The sequence below is a fragment of the Podarcis bocagei genome (assembly GCF_964188305.1).
Source record: "Podarcis bocagei genome assembly, chromosome: 8".
NCBI classification, from domain to species: Eukaryota; Metazoa; Chordata; class Lepidosauria; order Squamata; family Lacertidae; genus Podarcis; species Podarcis bocagei.
Genome location: NC_138133.1, coordinates 51283563 through 51309175, shown reverse-complemented (window position 1 = coordinate 51309175; position 25613 = coordinate 51283563). Strand labels below are relative to the sequence as shown.

Below are 25613 nucleotides of genomic sequence, written 5' to 3'. Positions count from 1 at the left end.
TAGGTGATGCTGCAGAGTATTGTGCAGCAGAGTAAAGTGACATAGCTCCCAAACAGACATTCAATGATTAATTCAATGTTATAGGCCTCCTTTCATGGGCATCACCAAGATATTTTTTTTGGGGGGGCAGAACCGACACGATTGGTCAGTTAAATATTTATATTGTTTTACTTGATTTACTTGATTGTTTTACTGTATTTGTCCTGTACTGTATATGGGGCAGGCCTGCTCACCTGATCTGAAATAGTAGCAGGAGAAAAGGCTTTTGTGACTCTCAGCCCATTTTAGGCCTATACCTGGTGGAAGAGCCTAGCAGGAGCCACTATTTATTCCCTATTGACCCAAATGTTCCAGAGCTTAAGGGTGAGCAGCAACAGCATCACTACCTGCTGGTACTCTCTGTAAACTTCCTTCATGGTGAAGAGATGCAAGGAGGGGAAAACATAATTATTCCTCCCTCTACTGCGCTGCTCTGTCTAAGGATTTAGCAGTGAAAGATGGGTTTGAAATGAAAGCAGAAAGGCAAAGGAGAGAAATATATTATTTCCCCCTACCTCTGCTCTTCCCAGGGACGCGGACTTATAAAAAATATTGGGGGGGGCCCGGGAAAGCTCATGAATAATAAATAAGCTCATGAATATGCAAATAAAGTGGCTCCGGCTGAAACCGCCAGGAGGAAGGAAATTCCCCCCGGCAGTGCCTTGGCAGTGGCGGTGGTGCTGCGAAGCAGCGAGGCAGGAGCCCCCGCCCCCGGCGCTCTGCTGGAAGGGCGCCCGAGATTATTGGGGGGGCTGAGCCCCCCCAAAAATTTTTTTGAGGGGGCTCGAGCCCCCTCAAGCCCCATGGAGTCGGCGCCTATGGCTCTTCCCATACCTGTTAAGAGACGGGGAAGAATGTGGGAAAGGAAATTCTTCCATCTCTTTCCTGTCCCCTTGAACACACGGGTGAAGAGGAGCATTCGTCACTGCACTGTGACTCTGCTTGCAAGTAGTGATTAAAGTCTACTATGTGGCATAGCTACCTGAAGCTTTTCTCCTTGTTAGGAGATTGCCAAATGGAGAAGAGAGCAATGTCCCTGGTAAAGTTTGTCCAGACATCACTAGGAACATTGAAGTGAAACATGTATTTCTTTAGTAAAGTACTCAACCTTTTGCAAAAGAAATTGGTAAGAGAGATCTAAATGAGGGACTCCACCAGCTGCTCCCAGGACTTAGCCCAAGAAAAATAGCTCGCACACACATGCCCTTAGAAGATGCAACTGGAAAAATGCCTACGTTTGTAGGGAACAAACAGATTAAATAACTGAGGGAATGTTTGCCACCTTCACAACCTGCGATATCACACAGGGGCTGCACTTCTGTAAAGGTGGGCAATGTTGATGCCTTTGAGTGGTTCAATCCCTATTGCTGACTTGAGATCAAATTCTGTTATAAATTGCCATGGATTAGTAGAATACAGGTAAGGGCTAGGGTTATGAACAAAGTAGCTGGTATGCTAAGTGTTACAGGGGAAAACAAATTAGAAATAGTAATGGAGCAAACATTCTACAAAGTACAAGTACCCATCTATAAATTGACCTTCATTTTAAGAAATACTGCAAAAGTTTACATAAACCCAGTTCATATAAACCTGAATTTAGATCTATATAAATGTAATATCTGCTAATAATGCCACATAAGGGCTACAGTGAGGTATCTTTCAATTTATCCCAATAGCATACACCATTTTTCATTGCTGTTTTATTATTCCATACACCACCTAAAAAGTACTAGTGAGTTGCAGTGCTAGAGAGTTGGACTAGGACTGAGGGGGAACCCAGTTTAAAATCTCAACAAAGCTATGAAGTGATGCTGGGCAATCCTGAGCCTATCACATACACTCCCACCTAACATGCATCACGGGGTTGCTGGAAATTTAAGATGGGGAGAAGCCATGCAAACTGCCCTAAGCTTTTTGGAGGAAGGGCAAGATAAAACACAATGAAATTAAAGTTTCCAGTACGCAAGAAAGACTGATCAACTTTTGCTTTGGGAAAAGCTTACTAACCTCTTACAGTACAAATGGAATTGACTTGGGTTGCAGAATCCAGCTCATCTAGTTTGACAGGACCAGTCAGTTCAGTGATGTCAGCACCAACAGCCTTATACAAAAGGGGCCTTTGTAACAAGAGAACGGTACGTTCAATGCAAATAATCCTACCTGCCAACAAAGACATTTTGATATGTTACAGTAACAAGGAAAAAGGTGACCATGTTAATTGTCTGGGCCAATAAAGACAACATTCCCAGCCAGTCTTTCACAGAGCTTGATTTGGTCCACTTTACTCACAAACTCTGAAATGAAGCACATGCTATGCTCTTGCTAAAGCAGCTTCCAGTCCAAACTATCTTATGTGTCAATTATTTAAAGGGGAGAAAATCTAAGTGGCTTGAGATTGCTTGTGGGATCTCTCTCTCTCTCTCGTGGTGCCAAGCTGTTCTGAGGCTAGACATGTTGCACTTTGCTCTCAAAAGCAGGAGACAGGAGGGCCAAACCTTTGCTCAGCAGAGTGTCACGTGGATGATTCAATGGGTCTGGATGCATGAAAGGAGTCTTTTGTAAGTAGGTCAGTGGCTCAAATGCAACAGAGGTTCACAATGACCAAAGGTCATAATCATCTAATGAAAAACTTACCCTAAGCATGAGCACAATCCAATTCTATTTTTTTCCAGCACAACCATTGATACTATGTTAGCCATTCTAGGTGGGAAGAAAGGGACAGTGGTCATTATTGGACACTGTATTAGGAGGACCGCAGGAGGGACCACAGTAGTGGTTAGAGGGGTGGACTAGGACCTGGGAGATCAGGGTTCAAATCCCCACTTGGCCACAAAGTTGGCTGGGTGACCTTGGGCCAGTTACTGCCTCTCGTCCTAACCTTCTTCACAGTGTTGTTGTGGGGATTAAATGGGGAGGGGGAGAACCAGGTATACCACTTTAGGCTGCTTGAATGAAAGGTGGGATATAACAAAATGAAACCAACATTATGTGTGCAGCAACGTAAGTAGTTTTCAAAGTAGACAGGAGATCTCACACCAGTGCATCTTTCTTTCAACTGCCTTCTCAATAACTACACTAATGTGGTGTGCAAGACATAACTCTCACTTTGGCAAATGTATCTTGATTACATATACATAAATGTGTCCCAACAACAACTTGCTATGTACAACAATGCTACCTGAAGAGGCTAAAGTAGAGGCAAGAATGAGAAGCAGGAGTACTCCACGGATTCTACTGATATACCAATTCCACTGAGCGAATCCCTCCCTCCTTCACATGCCAGCATCCATTCCATCAGGATGTGGCAGAGGGAGAGAGATAGGAATCAAGACCACTGCACTGAATCTGCTGTGAGACCAGTTTCGTTTTCTTTCCATTCCAGCTGGTCATTATAACTACTGTACTCTGCTGTTTTGTGACCTTGTGCCCAAGTTCACTTATTTTGTTTCTTTCCTTCTCATCCCTTTTTCCTTTTGCGCTGCATCTTTTAGGGCCAAATTACACACTAGGTTTTGGGACGCGGGTGGCGCTGTGGGTAAAACCTCAGCGCCTAGGACTTGCCGATCATATGGTCGGCGGTTCGAATCCCCGCGGCGGGGTGAGCTCCCGTCGTTCGGTCCCAGCTCCTGCCCACCTAGCAGTTCGAAAGCACTCCTAAGTGCAAGTAGATAAATAGGTACCGCTTTATAGCGGGAAGGTAAATGGCGTTTCCGTGTGCTGCGCTGGTGCCGGCTCGCCAGAGCAGCTTCGTCACGCTGGCCACGTGACCCGGAAGTGTCTGCGGACAGCGCTGGCCCCCGGCCTCTTAAGCGAGATGGGCGCGCAACCCCAGAGTCGGTCACGACTGGCCCGTACGGGCAGGGGTACCTTTACCTTTACACACTAGGTTTAAGGTGCAGCATGCAGCTACATTGATGGTTTTTCTTTCAGGAATTACTGGTGCAGTGGGGTGATTGTTTTTGGGATTGTTAAAAAAGAGAGCAAGAAAAGCATTTTAGCAATAATTAATAAACAACATAAAAATGGCATCCAAGAATTACAGTGAATGGCTACAAATGGCCCCATTTACAGCATTGTGCCATGCTCACTGGTGTGGACAGATCATATTTATTTATTAAATTTGTATACCACCCTTGTGGGAAGTCAATTGCAGACAGCAGTAGGAGCCACCCTAGGGACTCATTAGGCTGTAATTTGCAATGGCACGAGGAAGCTTATGAATCTTATTTAAGATTTATCTGTCTCCACTTGTGCTGGAGCTTACCATTTCCACATAGAGCATCTTTGAAGAAAACTGCACATGGGGATGTGTTCTTCAGTGCCTCCATTACTTCTACACTGATCACACATGATGAAGCAATATAAACTGGCAGAGTTTTTGGAGTTCCAGCCCCACTTTGCAGGGAGAAAGTAGTCACAAACAGCCAAAATTGCCTTTGGCTTGAAGGAGTGCTGCCTGTTACCTAGAATTTGAAAGAAAAAGCATAAGTAATACATTAAAATTTAACAAAGCATTACTTTTTCTCTCCAGGATTAGATCAAAACTATTAATCAGTTCAGTGGGTATAATCCACAGTTTAGCAGGTAGCATTTAAACCTTTAATTCTGAAGGCTGAATTTTATAATACTTAACGTGATATAGATCTTGGTTCTATGTTTTGCTGTGTCACAATAGTACAGCAAAGGACTGAGTATAAGACTCACAGTATGTCTGTAATTCTCTATTATGAAATTTTTTAATTTTATTTTTAAGACTCAAAGTATCACTGTATGCATAGGGACAGCATCAATTACCACCACTACTGCCTTCAGACTGCAGGGAAGTCCTTATGTGGCATTACTATACAGTGGTACCTCGGGTTAAGTACTTAATTCGTTCCGGAGGTCTGTTCTTAACCTGAAACTGTTCTTAACCTGAAGCACCACTTTAGCTAATGGGGCCTCCTGCTGCTGCTGCGCCGCTGGCGCATGATTTCTGTTCTCATCCTGAAGCAAAGTTCTTAACCTGAAGCACTATTTCTGGGTTAGCGGAGTCTGTAACCTGAAGCATATGTAACCTGAAGCATATGTAACCTGAAGCGTATGTAGCCCAAGGTACTACTGTACGTAACCAGAGGTACCACTGTACTAAAAGGACAGCATTTGCTTTCACACCCGAAGCTATTATACAACCTTGAACCAGCACATGATTGCAATAAACTGTAGTTGTTTGAAGTCCTATGGACAGTGCCTGATTTACGTATAAGCTAAACAAGCTATAGCTTAGGGCCCCACTCTCTTGGGGGCCCCAAAAAAATTTAAAGGAAAAAAACAACTGGATGTACATTTCCAAAATATAAGATAAAAACAAATAAAATAAAACCTACATACAGCAACAGTGTTTTGTGTTGTGTAGGCTCCTATGATGTAAGTAATGGGCCCCGCCTGCTATATAAAGGGCCCCATTACCTTCAGTAGCTTAGGGCCTCATCAAACCTAAATCTGACCCTGCATATGGAACAGAACTGCATGAATCTTGCCTTGCCACAGATTGCTGCTTAACTGTTGTAGCATAAATCTTAGCAGTTGAACTGGCAGCTAAGACGGAAGGATAAACATTTTCCTTTTCCAGAGGGGTAGCCTGCTACTTGAAACCAGTGAATTACAATCAATGAAGAAGTTCAATGATGTCGCTTGTAGAATGAATTAGGACAAATGGTTTTTCTTTTTAAAAAAGCACGCTACATGTATTGATTGGCTTTGGAATTTCTGGATGTCAATGTTATCAATGTGCATGACCACTGTTAACACAATTATCACCAACTGTATTTTCCTGCTTTTCATTATCTTTTGACCTCGTTGTCTACAATTTCCCCCTGCCCAGCATACCTAAAACTCAAGGCAAAACTTCTGATAAAGTGGGCTGTAGCCCATAAAAGCTTACATAATAATGCATTTGTTATTCTTGAAGGTGCCACAATGGTCCACACCGTGTGAAATCGCTTCAAGATGCTTCATAGGAAGCAGCTCCTAAATGAAATAAGTAAATGTTTCCTTGTAATGTTTTCCTTGCCTGCACTAGGGCTTTCAAACGTATTACCTGAGCATTTCTTTACTAATCAACTAAAAAAAGCACTTCTTATTCATGATGTCAGATTATGACTTTGACCTAGTTCATTTAAAGAAATCTACAAATTTACATTTTTTCCCTCTGAATAAGAAAAACACCAGAAGCATTATTATTAAGCTGCGTAATATGCTCCACTCCCTTGGTAAAAACTGCAGTTGGTATGAACCTAGAATCTTTCCTCTTGGATAAATGTCAACATTTTTCAAGGATGCATTTAAACCAGATGATTCATAAAAGATAATGGGAGAAACAAATACATCTACCCAAACAACATAAATATCCTGCCCAGAACAGTGGGGAAAACAAGCTAAAGGTAAAGGATACAAAAACAAATGAACTCGTAGTAAAAGTGCCTACCCTTTGGGTTGACACTGGAAGTAGTTCCAGCTCAAAATTAGGACATTTAATTATTTTACTGGAAAGATATATAGCTAATGCAATTTGATTAAATTTGTCTGTAGTTTTTATAACTTTTTCATGTTTATCACTAAACTGCCTAGGGGCTGAATCCAATCATGGAAGGATGGCTCCTATCTCTAGCAGCAGCTTTCATGAATAGAAGGCATGGGGAGAAGATTTTCACTGATTCTCTCTTCCTTTTGTAGACCCCCAAATCTCCCCACCCCACCCACTAAAAAAAAATAATCTAATCTGCCCTTGGAAGCCCTTTGGAGCAGTGTTAGAAGTTGTACAGGGAGATTCTGGAGAAAGGGGGAATCAGTGAACTTTTGCCTTTCCCCACTTCTGTTCACAGAAACCTCCACTAGAACAAAAAGCCTTCTGGGAGGAGTCACATAACCCTAAATGTCTTCACTGTTTCTGCAAAATGGCGTCTTGTAAGCATCTACATAATACTACCATAAGTGTTTACATAATGTTACAGACTGAAAATATCAATGCAGTTACTGATTTATTTATTTTAACCCAAAATATAAATGAACACTTGAGGAGCTCTTTGGTCCTATACCATCAGTGCTAATGGCAAAAACAGTCATGCTATTCCCTGAATTTATACCCTATATTCCCTATAAGGAAAACATGGTTCTCCAGCTCCTCCATTCTCCAGGGGACAAGTTAGGCTGAGAGACAGGCTACCCAATGAGCTTCATGATTGAGTGGGGATTTGAATCCAGGCCTCCACAATACTAGTCTGATACTATTCACAGAAACCTTATAGCTGCCTTTGGGCTCCTTTAGGACCCAAGTAGTTTACTAGAAATATGGTGTGTGTATATATTAATAAGCAAAGGTTACTGAAGTAAGTATGCTTAGGTAAAAGCATACAATGTTGTTTTATTTCTCTCTCTCATTTGCAGCTTGTTACAATGAAGTATTTGTACTTTTAAAGAATAAAACAGTATTGTCTGGGAAACAACAAACAGATTTGCAGCACTCTAAAAGGCTAAAAAAATATTGTGGCAAATGCTTTGGTGGCCAGAATAAGTTGATTAGTCTTTAAAGCGACACAAGAATATCATTTTGCCTCCTTTTTGTTGATATTTCTACCCTTCTGGAAGTTGTAGAGTTAAGGTTTCATTCGGATGTCACCACTTATATAAATATTTATTTTTTTAAAAAAACCATATACCCATCTAATGATTTATTTAATAGCTGCATAGCAGAGAGGTTGGAAAATATTAATGACAAAATATTTGGCTAAAGATATGGCAATTTATTAAATTCAGTTTTGCTATTGTTCTTAAAAAAAAAACTTTTATATTTCATACCCAGAACTTACTTTCCATAACTACAGATTTTAAAAGTTAATTGAAAGACTCAGGGGTTTTTTTGCTTTTAAAAAAAGAATCACATGGAGAAACATTAGAAATCTGAAACTCTAACCTTTAGATTCTGACCAATGGGACAGTCAGCCAAAAAGTAAATAACAATAAATCATTTTAATACCATCATCTTTCTGTTTCTGTGTCAATTTGTTCTGAACAGAAAGGACAAAACAGACAAAACAGCAGCAGGATTGAGTTATGCGACAGTACAGCTCCCTGAAGCACAGATGGAATATATTTCCTTATTTTCCTTTTGTACCATAATACTTATTTTGAATAGTAATAATAAAAATGGCCATGTTTCCATTTCTCACTTCACATTAAGTGAAGTTCTGGAGAGTTCTAGTTCAAAGAGCTATACTGAACAACACTGGTGATTAAAAATAAAATAAAAATCTTATCATTGTTAAGCACAAAACTTATTTTAGAAATAAAATGCATAAAATCATACAGGGTTCATACAGCGGTTTCTCTCTCTTTCTCTGTGTGTGTTCTGAAAAAGTTAGTCAACAAGAGAAAACCAAACTAAGCCAAGGTCTTCACCTTCATATTTTATGATGCACTAGACTTGTGCGAAGGACGAATCTTTACTGGCAAAGACTGAAGCAGTAAACAAGTTTCAGCCATGGCATTTTGTTTCCAAAATGTTTACAAAAGGTAAGTTCCTTTTTTATCTTCACAGCTGCAAAATCAAACTCTTTTGGTTCTTTCAAATCATTCTTGAAGATTTAAACACTGGATTGTGGCTATAAAACACTATATCTAGAATTATCACTTATTAAAGACATCTGGGGTGAATTACTTGAGTAGCTATGATATCTTTTCAACATATCTGCCCAGGGATAAGGAAGCATCCAGTAAACACTGAGCTGAAATTAGAAGTGGAAACCAATTTAAACAGAGCTTGCTGGTGTCTTGAGTCTCTGGATGTTAACTCCCTCCAAATGTGAGGCCCATGTATCCAGAAGGCATACAAATTTATGTGAGAGCAGAGCACAACCAGCTTGAAGCAATGTTGGGGCATGCGACTTGCCAACAATTAATTTGTTGGGTAACACACAAGATTTATTTTTTTAAAAAAGAATTTTCTATTATAAAAAAGACCAATTCAATCTTTGGAGTTAACGCTTCAACAACATATAATGGCTTTAAGACAATTAATCATGCATCGCTTAAGTTAAAAGAAAGGGACAGCCTAAGTTTGGCTATCTTTAGGAAGTGGACTATTTCTAATCATTTACCTGAACTTTCTAGAGTTACATCCAAAATGACAAGTTTCCGATTTTGTTCATGTTTAACTGGATTTTAATTTAATGGGCCATTTTACACATATTTTTATGCGTTGTTAGCCACCCAATAAGAGACATCAAATATGTTTTGCTAGCATTGAAGAACTACATCCATTGGCAGGGTTGCTCTGTACTGCAGCTACAAAACCTCCCCCCCCCCCAGCAAGTGCCCACTATTTAATATAGAAATGTTAAGTGAGGGGAAAACACCAGGACTTGTAGGACTATTGCAGAAGAAGAGAAAAACAACAACACGATTGTTTTCCTGGATTGTTAAGAGACAGAGGGAGGGGCAGGTGAAATATGGCTCAGTCGTATGCAGTTTTTGTAATGCAATTTTTAGGTGTAGGAACTTTAGTCATCGCTCCTATAATTATATAACAGTGCTTGTTTTGTTCCCCAAATATAAATCTGATGTCAGATTTATGCATCTCAGGGTGGTTTCTGGTTACGGCAATAGCAAATGCCCCAATTCATACCATAGTAAAAATTTCTCTCCAATCTGCCAATCTTTTTGTAATCGGCCCATTTGCAATGCTATAGCCTCAACTGTCCAAATCACAGGTTGACAACCCCTGGCCTGCATTCACTCCTCAAATGCATGCTGGGACTGTTGGGAAAAGGGCTTTAACCTCCCACCCGTAGCACTCCTCATCCACCTTTTGCCGATGCTTCCCCAATCTTTTTCAGTACAAGTTAGGGTCCCTGCAGGTACACCCACCTTCCATCTATTTTTTATTCCCTACAACCCGTATATATACTATTAGCTGAATTGCAAATGCTTTGGTAAACTTCTTTCTTTATATCAGGAGCACGATACTGTGGCCCTCCTGATATTACTGGACTACAGCTTCCATCATCCCTGACCTTGCCGACTAGGGCAGAAAGCGGCTGGAATCTAATTAACAGCTGAAGGGGCAAAGGTACCTTGTCAAACTTAACCTATTCCAGGAGTCCGTTCGACTCTTGAAACTATTTGAAAACCAAGGCGCGGCTTCCGATTGGCAAGCGGAAGCCGTGTTGGATGTTTGGCTTCCGAAAAATGTTCGTAAAGCGGAACACTTACTTCTGGGTTAGTGGCGTCCAGGAGCCAAGCCAAGGTACCACTGTATAAGAATGTAAGAAGGGCCTGTTGGAAGAGGCCAAAAGTCCACCTGCTCCAGTACTCTGTTCTGTGGTTAACCAGATGTCCATGGGTTTCCCATTTCTGCTCTATAGACAGCCGGCAGTCAGGCCAAATCCCGTGAGGCAGAATCACATCATAGGTAATCAGGGACAGCCAATGTGGTGCCTCCAGAAGTTGCTGAACTGCAACACTCAGCATCTCTTATGCTGGGTGGTACTGATAGGAGCTGTAGAAACCTGTTATTCTGATTGTTATCGAATGGCATCAGTTACCTGTTGCTTGCTTTAAACAGTGCAAATGTATGCGCTCTCAAAGAATTTGGATAAATTCTGTCTCCTTTCCACTAACTGGAAACAGTATCCCCCTGCTCAAGGTTGCAAAATGATATCCAAAAAAGACTAAATAGAGAGAGAGGAGCCATCTACATATGCAGTGGTACCTCGGGTTACAGATGCTTCAGGTTACAGACTCCGCTAACCCAGAATAGTACCTCAGGTTAAGAACTTTGCTTCAGGATGATAACAGAAATCGTGCTCTGGCAGCGCAGCGGCAGCAGGAGGCCCCATTAGCTAAAGTGGTACCTCAGGTTAAGAACAGTTTCAGGTTAAGAACGGACCTCCAGAACGAATTAAGTTCTTAACCCAAGGTACCGCTGTATATATTGTCTGGACCAGCTATGTTTAAACAGAAATGTTTTGTTAGTTTGCAAAGACACAGACCTCTAAAACCAACTAACCAGCCCACTCAAAGAATTACCTGCAGTCTTCGATGTACAACATGTGCCCAAAAGCTGCAACACTGATGTGAGCCAACCATCTGAAATGCAATTAAAATGTAAGCAAAATGCATAATTTCAAACATGTTAATATGCTAATAAATATGCCACTTGTAAAACCTGTGATGACAACAAGAATACCTGAAGAATTTCCTCGAGATTGTGCACGGCTGGGGGGAAATACAAATCTGAAATTTGTTCTTCGCCGTCATCTACATCAATTTGTGTTTGGTCCGGTTGAGCAGCAATAATGTAACAGAAACTAGGAGCAGGCAGGTTAGCAGTAATCTGCTGAAAATTAAGCAATCAAAATAGGCATAGTCATAAAATGTGAATGCTCTACATTAAACTTATTTACTTGGTGAAGTAAAGTAGTGAAAATGATTGGGAATGGCACATTTGATTTAGGGAAACTTTTTCTTAAGGCATGGTTAATCGTAGCTTGTCCTCCAAATGTCAGAAGGCTGACCCTTTTGGCATAATCTGGAACAATATATCATTTATACATTCCTGAGTGGATACACCCATGAATCTATGTCACAAGAAAACATAGCTAAGCACAATCAACAATCAAAAAATCTTTTTTTTGTCATGGTAGTCACGGATGAAATGGATTCCATTATTTTCATGCCTTTCGATGATTTCTATGACATTTGAGAATTTTAGCACGTGGGTGAATTTGACAATAAACAGATGAAGTCGCATCACTGAGAAACATGAATGCTGCCAAATTAAATCTTAAGCAGCGAGAGAATAATAGGGAACATGAAGCAACGTGACTCTCTCCCCTTGTTATGATGAGAACAAATCTTTTTTGTTTCAGGAGAATATCCACTATTTATACAGATTATAGATCAATGTGTTTATCTCTCGTTTAGTGCTATAGAAGTAATACATTATTCATTTTGGGAGTCATTGCCTGAGAGTTACTAAAAACATAAATAAATTAGGATTAATGAAAACAGCTGTTTAGCTATTAATCCCTGTCCCTGACTTGCTCACAAAATGTCAGCCCGGGACTGGATTTCTTCCCGTTTCTCGTTGATACGCTGGGTTCTGATGACTCACAGATCCTTCCAGGAAGAAACAATAAATTAACATAAAGATTTAAATTTAGAAGGAGAAGAATGTGTACTGTACGGACACATTTGTGTTGCTAAAAATGATGGACATGAACAAATATATATAGAAACTGGCAGCGATTAAAAATAGCTCCTAGGATTGCTTATGACATCCCTGGCTCAAAGAAGAGCTAGCAAAGTGTTGGAGAACACTATCTACAATATGGGAAGACACAAATTCTAAATCTTGTTTCAGCTTCAGCTCTCTACCTTCATCTGTAACACAGGCTAAACAGTAGTACTGGCCTACGTGTCAAACACTTGAAATGTGCTACGCAAATGCTAGGCATTATGATAATGTAAACACAGCTGCAGCAGAGGGAGAGGAGGGAAGATCTACTCTAATGGCTCCATTTGGCTCTCACTAGCCCTAAACCATTTCAGTGCCAGTCGGTTCTTTGTAACTGATGCTTGAGTTTGTTGTTTTTCTCTTCCATCCTCATTCCTTTTTCCTTCTGTGTCATGTCTTTAGATTATAAGCATGAGGGCAGGGACTGTCTTGAGTTTTTGCTGATATGGAAACTACTTTGGAAGCCTTTTTGGGTGAAAAGGGGGATGGGGAAGAGTGATACAAGAAAGAAAGAAAGAAAGAAAGAAAGAAAGAAAGAAAGAAAGAAAGAAAGAAAGAAAGAAAAAAAAAGAAAAAAGAAAAAAAGAAAAAAAGAAAAAAAAAGAAATGGGTAATTAAAAGTTACTGCCATTTGAAAGCACTACTTGAAACGAAGAACAAATGAAAAGGAAAGGAGGAGTTTGAAAGAGCAGCTTACCATTTCACTCTCTTGACTTTGACCATGAACTTTTACAGGCAATAATGGTGGCCATAAACTGTCTATTAGGCTAAAAAGTCCCGGCACTCTTTGAAGAAAAGAAGAAAACAAAAAACAGAACAAAACAAAACAGACAACACACAAACATGGTGAAATTTAGCTTTACAATGCTGTATTACGATGCTTTAAAATGCTATATTCAGATAATTTCAATAATTTGAAACACCACAAAACCAAATTCCTGCCATATTGAACATTGCATTCTAGATTTTAATTTCCCTAATGGAATTCCATTTTGCTGTTACAAGGGGGAGGGGGGAATTGACTGCTGCTTTTAAAAAAGTTGAATAAGCTAATTTAATTCTAGTGCTATCTACATATTTCTAATATTATTATTGGATATTATTTCTTAGGCAAAGAAATAGTATCTACTACCTAGGGTTAAGAAATTGTCTCCATTTGTAGACACTAACTATTAACAATATAGAAGAAGAACATATATATGAACAAACTGTGTTGAAACTGCCCAAGTTTCAGAATGAGCTTGTGTATGATACAACAACTTGTTACACAGTAATATGATCTGAGCCCATAGTACACAAAGCATTCTCTCATCATACTCTTTTTTTTTTTAAGGAAGTAAAACCCCAAACCAGTTGTCATGCACTTTCATAAAATTAAAATTATATGTATGCTGGAAAATACAATCTTACAGGTCTGATGAGTTGTGCTAGGTGCTCTTTTTGCTAATATCAGAAGCTGAATCTTGCTAGAGATATCTTGGGCATTGGGTCGTGGTAGACTAAAAAGGAATGGGAGAAGAAAACCAAGGGAATAGTTGACAGAGAAGCCGGCCCCAAAGTGTGTGAAGTAAACAGAAGAATAAGGAGAAGTATAAGAACCAAATACATAGCTAATCAGATTCATTTTTTGCAATTTCTATAAAGAAGAACAATGCCAGTCAGGCAACTTATGTGATTCTTTCCCATGCCAGCACCACCAACTACAGAGCGGGGCAATGATAACATGGGAAGGATAATAGAATTCATCCAATCTACCAGCGCTGGCTGTAGGGAAGAAGAATGTCTAGGACAACAGGCCTTGGCAAAGAGGTAGAGCATGTTAAATGTAAAAAGTGTTTGAAGTAGATATACAGTAGAAAACAACAGTGTGCCAATGCAGAGATTAAAGGTCAGGATCATTGCATTAGCATAGCAAAAGGAGGCATAATTCAGAATTCCCCCTGCTGAAACAACTGAAGTGATAAAAAAAGGCAGGATGGAAGGCTAGCAAACTGATGCAAAAACCTAACAAGAGATTACTAGCCTTTAAAAAAAAGAGGTTTATCAGTAGATACAAAGATGAAAGCAGTAGTTCTTAAGAGTCACCAACTTTGGGAGGAGAAAAAAAAGGGAAAGGTGGTGGTATGTCTGTGAAAAAGTAGAGATAAAGGTTTTTCCCAAATCGACTGAGAAATGGGAAGGGGGAAGAGCTCCACATTTACAGTGTACAGCTAGAGACATTGACTCAGGAGGAAATGTCAAGAGATATGGGACTAATGAAAGATGAAGATAAGTATGTTGCAAAAGAGACAGAGGAGAGATGGAAAGGCCACCAAAACAGAATAATTCCATGGAAACACAATGATGGCAAGTAGTGATATCTTCCTGGCAATACAAGAGTTAATTGGCAAGTTCCAGGGCTAAACTCCACTCAAGTGGAGTTGGAGCCCTAATGTTGTTACAACTCCCCTGTGATCCATGAATGAAGGATGGCTTATAAATTTAGTTAAAAAATAAAATAAATAATGTGATCAGTGGAATTGGAAGGGGCACACCTCTGGCGAGCTAGTATTTAATCTCTGTGGATTACTGCTGATTCAAAGTATGTATCATCAGGAAAACACAAGACTATTGTGCTCATATTGCTTATGGGCTTACAACTCTTGGGCACTACACAGCAAATAAAACAGTCTGGGATAAGGATGACAAATCAAGGGAAAGGTGGGTTTTAATTGTTTTTAAGACATAAGGTTTTAATGACAGAGCCTCTATTCAGTGGAAGATTTTACCTAAATTGCTAGGAATCACTGAGGACTGGTTCTAGTTCTTTTCCTACACAGAATGACAGAAACCTGACAAATTCTGAAAGATATAATTCAGCACATTGCTCTCTTTTCCTAGTTTTATCACCATCTCTCATTAGTCACCCTTTGTTAGGCAGCGACAAAGTATTCAGGTTAAGGTAGCAGAGCTCAGGGAAGGCTGGTAGTCATGTGAGTAAGAGCAATAGCATGCAAGGATGCCAGGAAACAATGATACTGCCCTACATGCTGATAATGCGTCAGATTTAGTAACAACTGCATGCAGTTCTAGTCCCCCCTCTCAAAAACTCAGAAGAGCAATAAAAAAAGGTCAGGGATAACAAATGTCTTCTTTATGAGGAAAAGCTGAAGCGATAGTCACCCTTTAGGTTACACTGTCAAGTCCATGAGAACAGAACGCCCTGGAGAAATGCTAGCATGAACTGGGGCAGAGCAGCAATATATTTATAATGTATGTTTAATGGTAAAGCACCATGGATAAGAGTGCTTTAGAAGAGTAGTCTTCCAGCCTTTCAGGCCCAGGACCTTTATGCATTCCCAAACTGCAACATGGGACCCACTTCAACTTGTTATTACAATACAGTATATGCCCATTATGAGCCTTCTCTCTTTAATGTGGAGAGTAGGAAAGGCTCATTTTTAAAATATTTGTACAAAACACAGCATTTCGTAAAGTGCAGCTTGTGATGGTGGAGTGAAAAAGCAATAGCCACTCATGCAGGGTACCTACCTCCCCCTTTTCTCTCTCTTCTTAAAGAGAAACCCAAACAAAACTGTGGTCATGGCACTGTGCTCTTAACTCACCTGCTTAAGCATCATGCTTCAGAACAGGGGGTAAGCCCTGTGGACTACAACTCCCATCATCTGAGTGGAGAGAAGAACTAAAAGGTTTCAAAGGATCGATCATTTTTACCCAAGCATCAAATCTTACTTGAAAACAGGATAATTGGTTCGTTACATTGACATTTTTAATTTTCTAAATGTAAACTATTTTCTAATTTTTAAATAATAAGAGCGAGATTGCTTGAATGCAACTCTCCCCCTCCCTTTTTTTACAGGTTCCAAATTGTGTGACTACTGAGCAATCTAGAGGACCCTGGCCAATCTTTCTGCCAAGTCACAATAGAGTGGCACACTGCCATGCACCATAGTCCCATATGCAGCATTCCCCCAATGCTCTGCTGTGGCTTTGTGTCTGGCAAGCAGCACAGTGCAGGTATGTGAAGCCTGAGTTTCTGTATTAGTCAGATTCTTGCTCTCTCTGCCTCAAATCCTGTCAGTGCCACTTATAGCATTCATAATGCAGGTTTGTCACTCATTGTTTATATCCGGGATGGCAGGGACCTGTGGCCTTCCGAATATTGTTCCAACTCCTACCAGCTTAGCTAGCATGGCTGAGGGTCAGGAATGATGAGAGTTGTAGTCCAGAGACATCATAAAAACATAATCTTAAAGCACAGACAACAATGAATCTTGTGACACTTCAAAGACCATGGGAGTTATTAGGCTTTAATAAAACCGTTAGTGTTTAAGGTGCTGGTGTTTTTGCTGTATTACACAAGGACAGAATTGTAGAGTTGGAAGGGATCCTGAGGGACATGTAGTCCAATCCCCTGCACGGCAGGACTCTTTTGCCCAACGTAGGGCTCAAACCCGGGATAAAGAGTCTGGGCCATTAGACTAACACAGATACTGTTCTGGAAGATAAACTTATGGTGTTATTCTTACCTCCCTCTAGTAAGTCTCTGCAAAATTTTAATTCCTGATAAACGACAGTATTTTCCTTCCCATTTTTGGATACATTCTTCTATCTGTTCTGAAGAAAACAGGCCATGAAATTGTACCTCACTGAATATTCCATAGGCATCCTGAACGAGGAGGCACAACCTGCAAAAAGGTGTATAAAATTTAGTCTGTTAGTGGCATGCCCAAAGGAGCTCTCTAACATCTCAGAATTAAACATTTGTTCACAGGACAGAAGCCTTGGGTTTTCGTAAATTCTGATGATATCTTAATTCATCGCAACTGGTAGCAAAACTGATTTACCGTAGCTACACAAGTTAAAAAGATCCAAATGATGGGACGTCCTCTGCCTGTGGCCTTGGAGAGCAGCCACCAATCAAGGAAGACAGTATGTAGCCTCTGACTCTACAGAAGGCAGCTTCATTATCTTTATATGTACCCATGAAGAAATTTCACATGGTGCTTTAAAATATAAGGATGTAACAAAAAATTAATCTCCTCCACCCCACAAGGCAATGATTCCTAGTACTTTTTACTATCAGAGGCAGTAAGTTTCTGTATACCAATTGCTAAGAATTGCAAGTGCTGCTCTCAGATCCTGCTTTCAGTCCTTCCACAGGCAACTGTGAGAACTGGAAATTGGACTAGATGGGCCACTGACCTGACGTTCACCAAACTAAAAAGGCATGAGAGGCAAGAATAGCTGGGGGGGGGGGGATGTCAGTGAAACAAGCCATGGTTTGTTTGATAGTCTGTGGGACCCCTTGTGGTTAACATGTGATTTCTTAAGCCAGTGCCGGGCCCAGGATGTTTAGCCGCTTGAGGCAAAACAAAAAATGCCACCCTGCCCTTATCCATCACCTCCTTCTGTCGCCATTACATCCTCCTCTGCTGCTGCCTGAGGCAACTGAAGGAGGCCCAAGGAAGCCCCGGCATGCTGAAGGCGGTGGAGGAGGGAAAAGGAGGCTGGAGAGGAGCAGGCAGCAGTGGAAGCAGCAGAGGAGGCAGTGGTGGGTGAAAAGTGGTGGCAGCAAGCAGTGCACTTCCGCCCGCCCCCCATCTGCCAACCCTCCCAGCTGTCCCCAGTCTGCCACCTGAGGCAACTGCCTCACCAAGCCTCATGAGCAGGCTGGCCCTGTCTTAAACAAACCATGACTTATAGAGTTTTGTGTGAATCCATGTCTCGTAAAGTCTCGTAAAGTCACAATGTGTTCTGCAGGAGTCCAGTGTATAACCTATTCCATTTAAAATCTACTTGAAACCCTTGGGGGAAGTCATCTGTGGTTTGAGGTGATGTGTCATCAATACAAAATGACACCCAGTTCTATTTCTCCATGTCAACAGGAGAGACATAAGAAACTCAGTTAATGTGCTGGATTAGGGTGAATAAACTGAGGTTCTGGTAAGACACAGCCTGCTCCAATGGGAACCCCCCACCCCAGGGCCATCTACCAGCAACTGTTCTGTGGGAAGGATTACAAGAGAGGAGAAGAGGCATATTTAAACATATTCAAGGCTAGAATTTCTTGTCCTTCCCTCCCAGGCCTTCCAGTAAGTGCCCTACAGGAAGCATCCTTATGAATTATTACACTAATATTCTTATTGTGAGCTTCCGTGGAAGGACATGTATAATAAAATGCAATATACAAATAAGTTTAATGAATAAGTAAAGCTGCTACAGTCAGAAAGGTAGAACTAAGCTAGGCAGCCATCCAATGTGACTCCAATACAGTTTCACTTTGACTTTCTGCCAAGAAAGTACAACTCGGGATGTTGTTACTTTGTTGAAAACGCGCTCTAAAACTAGCAATCACCACCACCTTGCTAACCCAGCAAACAAAAACATCCCCATCTAACTGATATCAATACTGTTTGCTGTTATCATGGAACTATTGTTGATTTTCAAACTGCATTTTTGTTACCGAAACTTGTTATGAACCTTTTCATGAAAAGCAGTATATAAATACTGAAAAAAGTCAGTAATCATTGATTGCCATTTTATCCCTCCTTTCTCCAAGTTTAGAGTTGCATTCATGGTTCTCTCTTATTGTCTCCAAATAATGGTTACAACTGTACCTAGGTGCCTTGCAGGCACAACAGGACGTCTCCTTTTCTTCTTTTTGCAAAAAGGTGGGGCAGAAATTTGAAATAAATAAAAAAGTTAAGCGTGGTTAGAGTCAATTCATTAGCGGTAAGGAAATAACCTTCAGGGAAAGAGATGCCTACTTCTAGCTCAACATCAAAACAGGTGGAAACCATCCCGGGGTAAAAATGATTTTCCCTGCAGTTAACGCTGCAACAACATGTGCAGATGCCCCAAGACAAAAAGATACCATTAGGTGTGTGGTTAACTCTGGAGAATGCACAAAGGATGGGAGTGTGAGAACAGATGGATGAAAAATGCACATGTGATTCAGTGGGAAGAGCAAAGAAACAAAGGCAAGACGCGATAAGAAGGGAGGCAAAGATTAGGATTTTTATTTCCTCCCACTATGAGCTTCACTTACTTCTCCTTAAAATGTTAACAATGTGCTTGACATATATTGTGGAGGTTAGAATGATTTAGGGGTGTATGGGGTGTTAGCGGAGGGATAGCACCTCTGATAGGGGAGACATCGTGCTCCTTCCAGAGTGCTTTTTCCACCTTTGGTCCCTAGCCTGCACTCAGCTCTCACCTGTGGCTCTTAGAAGCTATCAGCAACCACACCCTGGGAATGGCTTTGACTGGCCAGCTAAACCAGGTGAGGGTAGCCAATAGGTCTCAAACCCTCAGTGAGTTAGGGTCTTCTCCTGCATGAAAAGATAGGCTCTGGCAGAATGAGTGAACGAGACCAGCAGTGGGTTCAACGGTCAAGAAGGCAGTTTGGGCACATGCTGTAGAGGGAAATGAGGGGCAGATGGAGCTTGTCAACCTGGGAAGGTAGCCCATCTGACAGGAGAAGGAAAACTCTCTTCCTAAACCTCCGATGCCTTGTGGGATATCTTCAGGAGAAGAAAAGGATAAGGATGAACCCTAAACAAATCTTGAGTGGAGTCCCTAATATGGTTGGACGGCGCCTTGTATGCCTCCTTCTGGCAAGTCCTGCAGCCAAGCTGGTGCCAGATATATTGCTCTGCTTTCCTTTGGGGCACATCAGCAAGAACAAGAGGGGAGTATTGTTGGCTGGGCAGATCAGGACATCCATACACACTGCCCAGGCTTGTGCACTGGGCAGGTATGACATCTATGCAGGGCCGTGAGGGCCCATGTCCCCCCCTCATTTCACTGAGGGGGCCAGGCCCCCTCAATATTCGCAGCCGGGCGGGCTCCATTGGGCCCTCCTGCGGCTGCAACCAGGTCACCTCAGGCCTTTGGGAGGGTACAACGGCCCTGTCAGCCCTCCTCCCATCATTTGATGTCACACACATGCACTGGGCACCTGCAATGTTGGGCAGAACCTGGTGTGCCTGACGCCGGGGAGGTCTCTCGGGTGCTGCTAACACAGCACTTTGACTTCACCCTAAGAGGCGCACACCATTGTCTCTCAAGACAGACAGATGACAACCATCAGGATTTAACATTCCTCCACACCAAATATAAAAACATATTTTTAAAAGTCCTACACAAAAAAACTGGCATGTCAGGTTTTTAAGGCTAAAGTAAGCCTGTCCTTCATAACACTGAGTTTTCTCTACTGAGCAACTATTTATTTTAATTTTTGTATTGGGGGGCATATATCTGCAATGGCACAGGCTAGACACAGATTTACCAATCTGTGAACTAGGCCACGGTGAATCTCATTTCAAAGCTTGGGAATATTCTGTTAATTTCCTAAAAGAGCTGGAGGCAGGGGAGAGGGAAGGCGAGGCCAATTATTTTGCATTTTTATGAGTGTGGTGGTAATGCTTAGATTTATTCACTTCCAAGTGGATATTTGGAAATGATTATGGTATTATGTCATCATGCCCCCTCCTAGTTAGTCATCCTTCTTGGAAAAGGTGGAAAAGGGATTTCTATTCAGTAATTATACAAGTCAACCCCACAACATGGTTAGAGGCTTGTGTTTCCTTGTATACATTTTGCTCCCCCAAAGGAGTAAGACTGAATAGCGCTCCATAAGACAGACAGGTGCAGCTCAAAAGAAAGGCATTAGAACAAGAAGAATGTACTGAGAACATGGGGTCTGCAATTGCTGTTGCAGAAAGGAGTAAAGAAGACACACACAAATTAGTGGGAACAATTATATGCTTTACAACAGGAGACTGACCCCTCAGGCTTCTGTTGATGTATTTATTTCTTCAAAGCTCAGATGAGGAGGGAGGAAAAAAGGAGACACTATAAAAAAGTTTAAGTGTATAGCCCACCCTCCTGATATATATGGCAACATTTGCTCATCCAAGATAGGGTGCTGCTGATTATGTCTGCTCCCTGACAGGAGACTCTTATCTCTTTGCGTATGTGCCCTCCTAGAAGCAACTAAAGCATGAGGAGGTGCACGCACACAAAATAAGATTTCTGTGCTGCTTTGTAAAAACAACAACAAAAAAACAGGCACAAAACTGTGCCTACAGAGTTCCAATCCACCAACATGTCTGGTCAAGTCTTGAGGTGGAGCTCCTTAACTTCTCCTGATGTGGCTTACAATCAACAGCAACCTTTGAAACTCCACCCAAACGGGATTTAATTTATCTGAATCTCTCAAACACAAACAAAATCCCTCCACCCACTGCAAATGTTATCTCCAGTGCAATCAGAATCAGAGACACATGTGTAGGAACAAAAGGACACAAAACACAACCTATTTTTGTCTGTAACCCTAGAGGGGCTCTTCTGTACATCTTACTTGTAGCAATTTAAAGTGTTCCATATCACTTTTAAAGTGCTCCGCATCACTTTTATCAGATGTATAATATTCTCACACCCCCACAGCAGATGCTGGCTATTGCATCCTCCTTGAAATACATCCCAAAAAAATAAAAGCTAGAATAACTAGAACCTGAATAGCACTAATCAGAATTACATCTAAGCAGTGATGTGGTTTTTGCAGAAAAAAATTGAATTGGAAAATGTTTCTGTACAAATTAGCAATCATAAAATTTCTGTTCCCCTACAGGTATCTTCTTTAGCTTTTTTGGGGGTAGGGGGTATTTAGTAAACTAAGCTAAAAACTTTGAAACTGTCACGCTTGCTATTATTTATTTGTTAGTGACATCCATTCATTCATACTAATGAACTTATGAAATGGAAAATTTCCCACATCATGACAGCTAACTTGAAAATCTATGCTAGAAATCCTTTCATATCTACAGAGAAGCAAATATGACTATTTCCATGTTTAGCAGATTTATTATTATTATTATTATTAGTAGTAGTAGTAGTAGTAGTAGTAGTAGCAGTATACCCGCAGGTCTCAGAGTGGTTCACAGCATAAAATCACAATATAAAAACACAAAACACATAATAAAATCAAAAACAAGAACAACCCAATAACCCCTCCTCCCCAACACATTTTAAAAGGGTGCTGAATGTCAATCAGTCTAAGGCCTGGTTAAAGAAGAACATTTTTGCCTGGTGCCTAAAGGTGTATAATGAAGGATGGTTCCATAAAAGCTATTGTGTCCAAAATTGATAAGATTAGTTCGCTCAGGCATGGGCATAGCCAGGATTTTTGTTGGGGGAAGGGCCAGGCCTTTTCTTGGGGGAGGACAAAACCTCAGTTTGCTATGGATTTTCATGGATTTTCATTGATTTGGGGGGGGGCAGCTGCCACTCACTGCCCCCCCCCCCGGCTACACCCATGCTCTCAAGGTGAAATCTTGTACACACCTAAGAGCCTGTCAGATTAAACTCAGTGGGGTTTAGTTCTGAATAGACATGTTTAGGATTGCACTGTTACATTATTCTGCAATCTCTAGGCAGAATTGCTCCCCAAGTATTGCATTTTAATATTTTCCCTGGTATCTTTCAATGTTTTAAGTCCTTATTTGTGATCATTTTATTTTTCTTCAAACAGGATTATAGTACACCATCTTCATACAACCAGTAGAATAGTGCTATTGTCTTGCCCTTTGATGGTGGTCTTTATGTTAATATCCCCTTTTCTACACTTTTCTCTTTTAAGCTGCATTACTTGCCTGCACCTTTCCCATTCAACACTTCCTGGTGTTCACCTTTTGTTTACTTTTTCTTCTTCACAGAAGCACAATAACACAAAAACAATTTGTTTTGTAATTGATGCACTAACATATGATTACACATAACCAACCTCAGTAGTTTTGTTTTCTTTTGAATGGCAAGGTTGGAAACAATTGCTGCAAACCGTACCACTAGGCACAGTTGAGCATAAACCATATTTGGTTAAGAATCACAGGTTTACAAATGTCTTTTACAGCCAATAAAATAAACAGAACCTGGGTGACTGCCCACTTGTAATGTGCCATATGTGCCAACCTCTTATGAATTTGTAGTATGCATGGGGTCAGGGAATGTCAGCAGGAAAAACAGTTTGAAGTGTGCAACCACAGCTGAAATTCCAACTCTAGCAGATTGCACTAGAGCAGTGGTTTGCCCACTGTTTCCCCCCACATGCCACCTGTAAATTGCTGCGGGTCTTGGTTGACCACTTAATGAGTTTTCTGCCCCATTGTAGTAATTGTAATTGCTATGCCAGATATTGTGTGATTTTTAATTGTATTTTTACAGATAAGCCAGAACGAAGTTCATGGGCAACTGGTGGTCCATGGCACATGGTTTGGGAACCCCTGCACTAGAGCATTAATTATGTAGCATTAAAGGAAACATGCAGAAACATCCTTATATGCTACATTACAGCACTGTCCTAGCTATACTCATGATGACCTCAATGGGATTTATGCTTAGGGCCACAGTCTTCCCTCAAGATACTGTTAAAAATGTACAGATTTCCTGAAATGTAAATAGAAGGCCACCTGCATTAGTATGTCTTGTGGCATACACAGAGGTACAAAATGCCTCAGCACTCTTCAGTATTTGCTAAGGACATCTCCTCCCCCTTTTTCACCCTCTGAAACCTTCCTCCTCTGTGCTATACACAGCAAAAGGTCTCAGGGATGATCAATGGCTGCCAGCTCTGAACTTCAGCTCTTTAGAGAGGAAGAGTAGCCGACATATATTGTTGGATTTCCAACTCCCATTAGCCCCAGCCAGCATGGCTGATGGTCAGGGATGATAGGAGTTGCAACTCAACAACATCTAGAGGGCACCACTTTGACTACCATAGGTTCATAGAATTGTAGAGCTGGAAGGGACCAAAATGGTCATCTAGCCCAAACCACTGCAATGCAGGAATCTCGACTAAATAACTTGAAGCCATTGGTGCGGGTCCTAGTCTCTGGAGCAGCAGAAAACATGCTTGCTCCATCCTGGCATGACTTGTTTCTGAGAAACCAATGCTGGGTCTTACTAATCTCAGCATCCTTTTATAAATGCTCACAGTTTAATTATCTGTTCTAGGACCTTTCATAGTATCAATATCAAGCTCACAGGTCAGTAGTTACCTAGATCTTCTCTCTCTCTCCCCCCCCTCCTTTTTGAAGATAGGGAAACACCCATTATACAAAGGGTTTAGGGAGCATACCAGGAGGAAGAAAGTGTTTTAATTTCATGGTTCACAACCCCCGGCTCTTATGTTCTATAAGGCCATTTCCAACATTTTTGTGGCTCAACTGCCTTAAACCACAGACTTAATTCATTTAAACCATTTTCTTTTCTTCCCCAGAGAAGAAGTAAGTTGCCAATATGAAACAATGGAGAAATCCATATCCCATTTCTCCTTCCACCCCAAAGAAGTGGTAGCAGCAAGGGGAATAGTCCCTGTCTGGAAAAGGTTTGTCTGGTTTCAGAGTGATTGCCAATTAGGGCCTAAGTACACATTATGTTAATGATATGATTAACCATTATGTCATGGGTTTTTAAAACATTAAATACCAGGAACCAGGGCGGAAGATGCCATCAGTAGAACAGTAGCGTAGATCCAGTTGTGATCATGGTAATAATCCCACACATACTCTGCAATTAGAATTAAAGGGGGAACTCCCATTTTCAGCAATGGAATATTCTTTTCATAATGCTAATTGCTGCATAAGGAGGAGAGATTTTTATTGAGTGTGATTGAGAAGGGAATACTTAAACCCCTCCACCTAGTGTGCTGTGGTGCCAATAGCACCTCAACTTTCCTGGTAGTTTTTTAAAAACAATGGCATGATTGCCAATCGTATCTCCAACATTACAGGCATTGAGTTACTCCAAAATTTGCTTATCTCTATATCTTTGCCATTTTAACAGTTTAAATTGGGCTTGGGAGTGAACTGGCAACCAGTGCAAGTCTTTCAAGGCTGGCACAATATGCATCTAGCTTAAGACACACACCAGCAGCCTCAGTGCTGCTCTCTGTATGTCTCTGCACAATAATTACTGGTGAGCACAAGTGGGGAAGTTGATGAGAGTTTTCAAAATGTACGGTATATGGTTGACCAATGTGAGAATAGGATGCTGCACTAGATGGGTGCTAGATCTGATCCAACAGGGCTTCTCTTATATTCTTATGGTCACAATAAATCAGCATGACCAGAAGATCTTATGGTTGGAAGCATGCCCCTCAGGTTGATCTGAAGCAACTGAATAAGGCAAAAATCAGGGAGATACATGACAGAGGGTCAGGGAGAGGAAGGAAAGTTGGACGGTGGTACCACACTCACTTTGTATGAAATACCATATAAAAAGCAGAAGCAGCATAAGA

General features: G+C 41.0%; 1 protein-coding gene across 6 annotated transcripts in view; it reads right to left on the bottom strand.

Moving 5' to 3' along the window:
* SPIDR (scaffold protein involved in DNA repair) overlaps window positions 1–25613 on the bottom strand; it is a 160622-nt gene that overhangs the window by 8002 nt on the left and 127007 nt on the right. For 3 of the 6 annotated variants that reach the window (XM_081205854.1, XM_081205856.1, XM_081205857.1), the window contains exons 11-16: window positions 16843–17001; window positions 13011–13098; window positions 11264–11413; window positions 11104–11163; window positions 4304–4502; window positions 2047–2199 (exon numbers count right to left, since the gene is read on the bottom strand). In XM_081205854.1, coding sequence (XP_081061980.1) covers window positions 2047–2199; window positions 4304–4502; window positions 11104–11163; window positions 11264–11413; window positions 13011–13098; window positions 16843–17001 — 809 coding nt within the window. The remainder of the gene's footprint in view (window positions 1–2046; window positions 2200–4303; window positions 4503–11103; window positions 11164–11263; window positions 11414–13010; window positions 13099–16842; window positions 17002–25613) is intronic. The other 3 variants (XR_014010970.1, XM_081205855.1, XM_081205858.1) reach the window with 3 other exon arrangements.